This window comes from Lepidochelys kempii, chromosome 11, assembly GCF_965140285.1.
Source record: "Lepidochelys kempii isolate rLepKem1 chromosome 11, rLepKem1.hap1, whole genome shotgun sequence".
NCBI lineage: Eukaryota > Metazoa > Chordata > Testudines > Cheloniidae > Lepidochelys > Lepidochelys kempii.
Window position 1 is genome coordinate 12,888,233 of NC_136390.1, and position 10,828 is coordinate 12,899,060.

The following is a 10,828-nucleotide window of genomic DNA, read 5'->3' on the forward strand; positions in this document are numbered from 1 at the left end:
GAGCCACAAGTACTCCTTTTCTTTTTGCGAATACAGACTAACACGGCTGCTACTCTGAAACCTATGAAAAACAGAATTTTTAGGTCTCTGGCAATTCCAGACCCTCTGCACCCTCCAACCCCACACCCCTCCAAAACCACATTTGGCGTTGAAAAGACAACACATTTTTGGTGAGACAAAAAGTAAAACCAATTCATTTCTATCAAACAAAAAAGTTTCATTTTGATTTCAAGTACTTTTAAAATATTTTTGCTTTTTAAAATAAAATTGAAGGATATTTCTAAATAAAGTCATAGCAAACTGAAAAATTAAAACAATTCATTTCCAAAATGTCAAAAGGAATGTTTTGACTTTTTTTTTTAATACTTTTTGTTGGGTTTTTTCACCTGAAGAATTTGGTGGAAGTGACATGAAATCACAGCACATTTCAGTATCACATCTTCATTTTTCACAGAAAAAAAATTTTGGTCAGAAAAATTTCACCCAGTTCAGGCAAAGAGTGATGGATTCTGGCCTTAACTGGCCAGAAGAAAATTCTTCCGGTGTAGGGGATCTCTCAACTGGCACAGAAAACTTCTACTTCAACTGCCCATCATACCCCGCCTGGAAAGTGGAATAGTGGAAGCACATTGGGGCTGGGGAGGGGGCAGGACAGGGCATGCTTGCATTATAATTCTCAAAAAGCTTATGGTTCAGTTGGGAGATAGCCATCTGGTGTAAGCTGGAGTAGCCCCTCAACTTCTCTAACTTATGTTGACGGACAACTCAGATATTATGGTAACAGAGGGTCATATAAGTAATTTTGATTGGTATAATTCTGAGTCAAAAAACAATTGATTCCTTTAAAAGAGAGTTTGACTCAATATTTGGTGGGTGGGAGGCTCTTTTTATCATTTTTTTTGAATGGTGCACTAACCAACCGGGGAAATCACAAAACCCACCTGCAAGATCATTTGGGGAAGATGAATAACTTGGGATCTTGGAAGAATGTGTAAGCAAAGGCTCCGTGGAAGGCTCAGTGAAATCACTTGATGAGATATTATTTCCTCCAGGCTGGGCTACAGCAGACGAGGGCTGCGGTAAATCTGAAGATTTGGTATTTTCTAAGTAAGAAGTGGAGCTGTCTGACACATCAGGCAAGGTGCTGCTGTAGGTTAGAGACCTTAATGTCCTCTTTTCACCTCTGATGGATGTTGTTGAAATATAGGTACTGGAAGTATGCGCATCAGACGTCCTTGTTTCTGTAGCTGAGATGCTAATTGGTTGGTGGCTACTTCCAATACCTAAAGTGGGATGAAAAGATTTTGTGAGTTCTATAATAATTTTGCCCTGAAATACAGGACCAATTTGGTCCATATCATTCATCAATTTAAAAGGAGCTAAATATGGGATGACTTTGGCTTATAAAAACAAGATTAAGAAAAACAAGCTGTGTATGAATCACAGGGTATTTTAAAAAAATATTTTCTACTAATTGAATCTTTCATAAGAAGGACTCTCCAATGGTGAAAGGTACGGACCAGAATGAATTTCATTAGTCTTGGAATGATGCATTGAAATGATTAGGCAAAGAGTGATGGATTCTGGCCTTAACTGGCCAGAAGAAAATTCTTCCGGTGTAGGGGATCTCTCAACTGGCACAGAAAGCTTCTACTTCAACTGCCCGTCATACCCCGCCTGGAAAGTGGAATAGTGGAAGCACATTGGGACTGGGGAGGGGGCAGGACAGGGCATGCCTGTATTATAATTCTCAAAAAGCTTATGGTTCAGTTGGGAGATAGCCATCTGGTGTAAGCTGGAGTAGCCCCTCAACTTCTCTAACTTATGTTGACGGACAACTCAGATATTATGGTAACAGAGGATCATATAAGTAATTTTGATTGGTATAATTCTGAGTCAAAAAAACAACTGATTCCTTTAAAAAAGAGTTTGAATCAATATTTGGTGGGTGGGAGGCTCTTTTTATCATTTTTTTTTGAATGGTGCACTAACCAACCGGGGAAATCACAAAACCCACCTGCAAGATCATTTGGGGAAGATGAATAATTTGGGATCTTGGAAGAATGCGTAAGCAAAGGCTCCGTGGAAGGCTCAGTGTAATCACTTGATGAGATATTATTTCCTCCAGCCTGTGCTACAGCAGTTGAGGGCTTGGGTAAATCTGAAGAGTTGATATTTCCTAAGTTAGATGTGGAGCTTTCTGCTGCATCAGGCAATGTGCTGCTGTTTGTTAGAGATGTTAAGGTCCTCTCTGAGCCTGAGCTGAATGTCATTGAAATATAGGTACTGGAAGTATGCACATCAGAAGTCCTTGTTTCTGTAGTTGAGATGTTAATCGGTTGGTGGCTACTTCCAATAGCTAAAATGGGATTCAAAATGGAAATTAAATTTGATATTCCCATATCTGACTGGATTTTTGAGGTCCACAATAATTTTGCCCTGAAATACAGGACCAATTATGTCCCACATATCATTCCATCAATTTAATGGGAGCTAAATATGGGATGAGTTTGTCTTATAAAAACGAGATCAAGAACAACAAACTGTGTATAAATCACAGGGTATTTAAAAACAATATATTTTAAGATTGAAAACTGATTGAAACTTTTATAAGAAGGACTCTCCAATGGTGAAAGGTATGGACCAGAATGAATTTCATTAAACTTGGAATGATGCATTGAAATGATTATAAATAAAGCATGGCCCAAACTAGCCAGGTGGTAGGCACTCTCCCGTTAAGAAGATGTGATCCATTTTCGTACATTGTTAGTTTAATAACACTTATTTATTGATACATATAGACACCGCGTGGGGAAACAAATCTGGAAGTTATTCAGTCTTTAGAAAATGGATATTACTGAAAAGAAAATTACTGAGTGAAACCTGTGGCTTAAATTCCTGTAGTTGTTCCAGAGGGGAAAGGTTGCACAGAGAGCTCTATGAAAAACAGACTTTTCAGGTCTCTGGCAATTCCAACTCCCACTTCCCCCACTGCCTTCCTCCCCCCCAAAAAAACACCCCCAAAAACTAAATTTGGCATTGAAAACACAAATTTTTCGTGAAACAAAAAGTTAAAAAAATTCATTTCCATCAAACAAAAAAGTTTCATTTTGATTTCAAGTACTTTTAAAATATTTTTGCTTTTTAAAATAAAATTGAAGGATATTTCTAAATAAAGTCATAGCAAACTGAAAAATTAAAACAATTCATTTCCAAAATGTCAAAAGGAATGTTTTGACCTTTTTTTTGTACTTTTTGTTGGGGTTTTTCACCTGAAGAATTTGGTGGAAGTGACATGAAATCACAGCACATTTCAGTATCACCACATCTTCATTTTTCACAGAAAAAAAATTTTGGTCAGAAAAATTTCACCCAGTTCAGGCAAAGAGTGATGGATTCTGGCCCTAACTGGCTAGAAGAAAATTCTTCCGGTGTAGGGGATCTCTCAACTGGCACAGAAAGCTTCTACTTCAACTGCCCGTCATACCCCGCCTGGAAAGTGGAGTAGTGGAAACACATTGGGACTGGGGAGGGGGCAGGACAGGGCATGCTTGCATTATAATTCTCAATAAGCTTATGGTTCAGTTGGGAGATAGCCAGCTGGTGTAAGCTGGAGTAGCCTCTCAACTTCTCTAACTTATGTTGATGGACCACTCAGATACTATGGTAACAGAGGGTCATATCAGTAATTTTGATTGGTATAATTCTAAGTTGAAAAAACTGATTCCTTAAAAAAGAATTTGGTGGGTAGGAGGCTCTTTTTATCATTTTTTTGAATGGTGCACTAACCAACCGGGGAATCACAAAACCCACCTGCAAGATCATTTGGGGAAGATGAATAACTTGGGATCTTGGAAGAATGTGTAAGCAAAGGCTCTGTGGAAGGCTCAGTGAAATCACTTGATGAGATATTATTTCCTCCAGGCTGGGCTACAGCAGACGAGGGCTGCGGTAAATCTGAAGATTTGGTATTTTCTAAGTAAGAAGTGGAGCTGTCTGACACATCTGGCAAGGTGCTGCTGTAGGTTAGAGACCTTAATGTCCTCTTTTCACCTCTGATGGATGTTGTTGAAATATAGGTACTGGAAGTATGCGCATCAGACGTCCTTGTTTCTGTAGCTGAGATGCTAATTGGTTGGTGGCTACTTCCAATACCTAAAGTGGGATGAAAAGATTTTGTGAGTTCTATAATAATTTTGCCCTGAAATACAGGACCAATTTGGTCCATATCATTCCATCAATTTAAAAGGAGCTAAATATGGGATGACTTTGGCTTATAAAAACAAGATTAAGAAAAACAAGCTGTGTATGAATCACAGGGTATTTTAAAAAAATATTTTCTACTGATTGAATCTTTCATAAGAAGGACTCTCCAATGGTGAAAGGTACGGACCAGAATGAATTTCATTAGTCTTGGAATGATGCATTGAAATGATTAGGCAAAGAGTGATGGATTCTGGCCTTAACTGGCCAGAAGAAAATTCTTCCGGTGTAGGGGATCTCTCAACTGGCACAGAAAGGTTCTACTTCAACTGCCCGTCATACCCCGCCTGGAAAGTGGAATAGTGGAAGCACATTGGGGCTGGGGAGGGGGCAGGACAGGGCATGCTTGCATTATAATTCTCAAAAAGCTTATGGTTCAGTTGGGAGATAGCCATCTGGTGTAAGCTGGAGTAGCCCCTCAACTTCTCTAACTTATGTTGATGGACAACTCAGATATTATGGTAACAGAGGGTCATATAAGTAATTTTGATTGGTATAATTCTGAGTCAAAAAAACAACTGATTCCTTTAAAAAAGAGTTTGAATCAATATTTGGTGGGTGGGAGGCTCTTTTTATCATTTTTTTGAATGGTGCACTAACCAACCGGGGAATCACAAAACCCACCTGCAAGATCATTTGGGGAAGACGAATAACTTGGGATCTTGGAAGAATGTGTAAGCAAAGGTTCTGTGGAAGGCTCAGTGAAATCACTTGATGAGATATTATTTCCTCTAGCCTGGGCTACAGCAGATGAGGGCTTGGGTAAATCTGAAGAGTTGATATTTCCTAAATTAGAAGTGGAGCTTTCTGCTGCATCAGGCAATGTGCTGCTGCTGTTTGTTAGAGACGTTAAGGTCCTCTCTAAGCCTGCGGTGAATGTCATTGAAATATAGGTACTGGAAGTATGCACATCAGAAGTCCTTGTTTCTGTAGTTGAGATGTTAATCGGTTGGTGGCTACTTCCAATAGCTAAAATGGGATTTAAAAACGGAAATTAAATTTGATATTCCCATATCTGACTGGATTTTTGAGGTCCACAATAATTTTGTCCTGAAATACAGAACCAATTATGTCCCACATATCATTCCATCAATTTAAAGGGAGTAAATATGGGATGAATTTGGCTTATAAAAACGAGATCAAGAACAACAAACTGTGTATAAATCACAAGGTCTTTAAAAAACAATACAATTTCTATTGATTTAAACTTTCATAAGAAGGACTCTCCAAGGGTGGAAGGTACGGACCAGAATGAATTTCATTAGACTTCGAATGATACATTGAAATGATTATAAATAAAGCATGGCCCAAACTAGCCAGGTGGTAGGCACTCTCCCGTTAAGAAGATGTGGTCCACTTTCATATACTCAGATACTATGGTAACAGAGGGTCATATAAGTAATTTTGATTGGTATAATTCTGAGTTAAAAAAACAACCGATTCCTTTAAAAAAAGAGTTTGACTCAATATTTGGTGGGTGGAAGGCCCTTTTTATGATTTTCTTTAATGGTGCACGAACCAACTGTGGAATCACAAAACCCACCTGCAAGATCATTTGGTGAAGACAAATAACTTGAGCTCTTGGAAGAATGTGTAAGCAACACCTCTGTTGAAGGGTCAGTGAAGTCAGTTGATAAGGTATTACTTGCTCCAGCCTGTGCTACAGCGGTTGAAGCCTGGGTTAAATCAGAAAATTTCGTATTTTCTAAATTAGAAGTGGAGCTTTCTGCTGCATCAGGTGATATGTTGCCGTTTGTTAGGGATCTTAATGTCCTCTCACCACCTTTGATCAATGTTGTTGAAATATATGGAGTGGTGGTATGTAAAACTGAAGTTCTTTTTTCTGTAGCTGAGCTGCTAATTGCTTGGTTGCTACGTACTATGGCTGAAACGGGATTAAAAGATAGAAATTCAATTCAATGTGGACAAATGAAAATTGATTTGCAAGTTCTATAATCCATTTTGCCCAAAATAAATAAATAATAAATCCAAAGTTTAACTCTAACTTAAATTAAGGTATGCAATGAATATGGCTTATAATGAAGAATAAAATCTGTGGGGTATTAATCATTGTGCATTAAAAAAAAACAAATCTTTTCCACTGATTGCAATTTTTATAAGCAGGTCTCTCCAAAAATGCTGACACAGTAAGTACCTAACAGTAGGAATAATGCATTAGAATTATTATAAATTATGAACCAAGCCAGTCAAGTAGCTGGCACTTTTGTACACTCATAAAATGTGGTACACTGACTTACACTGTTAGCTTAACAACACATTTCATTGATATATATATATATATATATATAAAAGGCATATGAAAATAAATGTGGAAACTTTTCAGTCTTTAGAAACTGATAATTTCTTAAAAGAAAATTGAGTGAAATCTATCACTTAGATTGATTCTTGTGGCTGATCTAAAGCAGAAAGGTTAACAGAGAGTGATGGATCTGCCTCTTAATGGCCAGCAGAAAATTCCCCAGGCATAGGGGAGTCCTCAGTTGGCATAGCTGGCTTCTACACCAACTGCCCCTCACACACATCCTGGAAGGTGGAGTATTGGAGTCATATTGGGAATGGCCAGGGGGTCTGACAGGGCATAATTCTCGATAGGCTCATTGTCCAATAAGGTGAAAGTCAGGTAGTGTAAGTTAGAGCATTCCCTAAAATGCTCTAATTTATGCTTTTGTGTCAGGGCCAACACACCATGCAAATCAGGGAGGTGTAAATTGCTTCATGCTAGTTCCCATCGTCCTGCACTGATCTCAGCACAGAAGAGAATCCGAGCCTTTATATCCAGGAATCTTTAGAAACTTTCGCTCTTTTGTAAAAAGTGGGCTCAAAAAAGCCATAAAATGCGCTACTAAAGCAAAGTAGGTAATGAAATTCAGTGAAGTTGGGAACTGAAATTCAACACCTATAGAAGTATTTAAAAGTACCACCCACAGGTATAGTTTCAAGGTACGCCATCCAAAGTTGCATGCCTTTGTCAGTCCTGCCAGTTGGTACAGAATCACTACGTGCCTGAATCTCCAATTTTACACTGTCATATCTTACAATGCATGTAGTCCCATATATCATAATGAGAGTACCTGCAGGATATGACACAGGTGGACATGGGCAATGGTGGCAAAATCTGGCAGAGAAAAAATGGTTGCATTGTAAAGAAAAAATGGATTGCGATTTAAAAAGGGAAAAAGGCTGTTAAAATATTAAGAACAGTCTAAAAGAGAGGTTGTTAGAGTGCTAGCTTAGGACCATAAGGGGAACCAAGTCCAAACACCTGGTCGGCCACAGATTACCTAGGTGATGTTGGACCAGTCAGTCTCTCTGTGCCTCAGCTCCCCATCAGCAAAATGGGGATAACAGCCCTTCCCTACCTCACAAGGGTGTTGTGAGGAGAAATACGCTAAAGACTATGCGGTGCTCAGATACTGTGGTGACGGGGGGCATATAAGGACGTTAGATAAGTATGAGTCTGAATTAAAGAGCAACTGATTCTTAAAAAAAAAAAAGAGTTGACTCAGTTTTGGGGGATGGGAGGTACTTTTTATTGTTTTTTATTTGTAAATGGTGCATTAAACAGTTGGGAATCACAAAACCCACCTGCAAAATCATTTGGGGAAGACGAATAACTTGGGACCTTGGAAGAATGTGTAAGCAAAGGCTCTGTGGAAGGCTCAGTGAAGTCACTTGATGAGATGTTACTTCCTCCAGCCTGTGCTCCAGGAGACGAGGGCTGCAGTAAATCTGAAGACTTGGTATTTTCTAAGTCAGAAGTGGAGCTGTCTGCTACATCAGGTAATATGCTGCTGTTCATTAGAGACCTTAACGTCCTCTCTCCACCTCTGGTGAATGATGTTGAAATGTATGTACTGGTGGTATGCAAAACAGAAGTCCTTTTTTCTGTAGCTGAGATGTTAATTGGTTGGTGGCTACTTCCAACGGCTAAAAGATTATAAAGATTATAATTCCATATACATAAATCCAGATATATTTTCTTCTCATATCACCCTGATGCAAATAGTGCATGTATGAATATTGAATACGGGTACTTTTCATTCTGGAGAAATTGCTAGTTTAGAGAGATCTGAACCCTTTATAGTGAGGAACAACATGTGAAATTAGTACTTGCAAAAAATTAACATAAACCATGAAAAGTGCAACTAAAAAAACTGTGGCAATAACTATCAGCATGCTTAACTTCATCATTCAGTGATATTGCTTTGCATTCCATGCTGCTAGCACTTACAAATTACAAAACAACAAAAATATTTGGAATTTAATTCAGCACGCTTAGAACACTGAATAACTAAGGGCTTGTCTACATGAGATGTTACTGTGCAGCAAGACAAGGTGGGACTCTATAGTGCACTAGCTTGCTGCATGCTAACATCCAGTGTGGACACTGCTATAATGCAGTAGAAGTCCTGGACCATTCTTTGACTTACTATACAAGCAGACATGGCCAATGCTCCTGGAACTTTTAGGGTATGGCTACACTTCAATTAAACACCTGCAGCTGGACTGTGTCAGCTGACTTCGGCTTGTGGGGCTCTGACTATCAGGCTGTTTCGGCTCAGGTTGGAGACTGGGCTCTGGGACCCTCCTCCCCTGCGGGGTCCCAGAGTCTGGACTCCAGCCCAAGCCTGAAAGTCTACACCGCAATTAAACAGCCCAGCAGCTTGAGCCAGCTGACATGAGCCAGCTGTGGGTGTTTAATGGCAGTGTAGACATACCATTTGTGCACCACAGCATTGTCCACACAGGATATTGCTGCATGGCAAACTAGTGGCTTGCTGTGTAATAGTGTCCCAGTGTAGACAAACCCTTAGAGATATTCAAAAACACATGTGATGCTAAGGGGTGGGATAAGTGGATATTAAGACTCCTTCTCCAGTGTAGCTGGCCAAGAACCACAAATCTTAGTGGACACAACAAAGTCAGCACGGCCTTTAGTTTGAATTACTGATGACCGGACTCAGTTCACAGGCAGCAGTATGGTCCAACAGATATAGCAAAGGACAAACACTCAGGAGACTTGGGTTCAAATCCCAGCTTTGATGCATGACTGGAGGTCATGCATGACTTAGAGATAGTAAAAACTATTTTTTGACAGAAAATTGGATTTTGACTAAATAAAATTTTCATGAAAAGTGTCAGCTTTCTGTGTAAAATTTTTGACTAAGTATCAAAAAATCAAAACCCTGAAAACCAAAAACTTTTCAGTTTTTCTACAAAAAGTTGAAATTTTCCACCAAAAATCCAAACCACACCTCCATTTTCCCACAAGCTCTAGTAATGATACCTACCCATGGATACCTAGCTGTGAATTTTGTTGATATCTATGGGAAAAGGCTATATAAGTGCAAAATATTATATTATTCCTCCTCTAGTAAAAGAATAATTAGGCATTTTGTTCACAAAGGCTTTTTAAAATAAATTTAAAAAACTTTAAAACAGCAAGCTAGTGGACTAATAATGCTTACCTTTGGAAGCAGTTTCTGAAGCAGAATGCGACGGTGTAAGCAAAGGATCTGTTGAAGGCTCTGTGAAATCTGTGGCAGCCAATGAGATATTAATTCCACTGGTCAGTGCTATAGAAGATATAGATGACGACTGGGTTAAATACGAAGAGCTGGACATTTCAGTACCAGAAGTAGAGCTTCCTGTTGCATTAGAAGATCTGCCGCTGTTTATTAGAGATTGTAACATCCCCTCTCCAGCTCTGGTGGATGTAGTTGAAATGTATGTACTGGCAATGTGAGAACTGGCAATATTTTTCTCTGAGCCGCTAATTGGCTGATGGCTACCTTCAATGGCTGAAATAGGATAAAGAAATATTAAAATTCCATTCTCATAAGTCAAAACACTTTGACAATTTTTCTTCCAATAATACTCAGATTCACAGTTTGTATGTAGCGGGGAAAGTGAAAATTTTGCAGCTTGGAGAAAATAAATGATACCATGGAAAGAAATTATTGACTGAAACCTTTATACCGAGGAAACCCAACAAGTATTGACAGATGTCTACTCATAGAGTCATAGAAATGTAGGGCTGGAATGGACCTCAAAAAGGTCATCTAGTACTTCCCCCTGTGCTGAGGTAAGATTAACTATACCTAGACCATCCCTGAGAGGTGTTCGTCTAACCTGTTCTTAAAAACATCCAATGACAGGGATTCTACAGCCTCCTCAGGGAACCTGTTCCTGTGCTTAACCAGCCTTGTAGTTAGAAATTTTTTCCTAATATCTAACTTAAATGTCCCTTGCTGCAAACTAAGCAAATTATTTCTTATCCTACCCTCAGTGAACATGGAGAACAATTGAACACCATCCTCTTTATAACAACTTTTTACTATTTGAAGACTTATCAGATTTCCCCCCCCCCCCCGTTTTCTCTTCTCTAGGCCCAATTCTTTCAATCTTTCCTTTGAGGTCATGTTTTCTAACCCTTTTACCATTTTTGTTGCTCTCCTCTGGATTCTCTCCAACTTGTTCATATCTTTCTTAAAGTGTGGTGCCCAAAACTGGACACAGTGCTCTCCAGCTGAGGCCTCATCAG

General features: G+C 39.1%; 1 protein-coding gene across 7 annotated transcripts in view; it reads right to left on the bottom strand.

Moving 5' to 3' along the window:
* HEG1 (heart development protein with EGF like domains 1) overlaps positions 1-10,828 on the bottom strand; it is a 93,489-nt gene that overhangs the window by 49,873 nt on the left and 32,788 nt on the right. For 6 of the 7 annotated variants that reach the window (XM_073305161.2, XM_078854788.1, XM_073305160.2 and 3 more), the window contains exons 4-10: positions 9,753-10,085; positions 7,870-8,211; positions 5,807-6,148; positions 4,888-5,232; positions 3,814-4,155; positions 2,018-2,359; positions 942-1,283 (exon numbers count right to left, since the gene is read on the bottom strand). In XM_073305161.2, coding sequence (XP_073161262.1) covers positions 942-1,283; positions 2,018-2,359; positions 3,814-4,155; positions 4,888-5,232; positions 5,807-6,148; positions 7,870-8,211; positions 9,753-10,085 — 2,388 coding nt within the window. The remainder of the gene's footprint in view (positions 1-941; positions 1,284-2,017; positions 2,360-3,813; positions 4,156-4,887; positions 5,233-5,806; positions 6,149-7,869; positions 8,212-9,752; positions 10,086-10,828) is intronic. The other variant, XM_073305162.2, reaches the window with a different exon arrangement.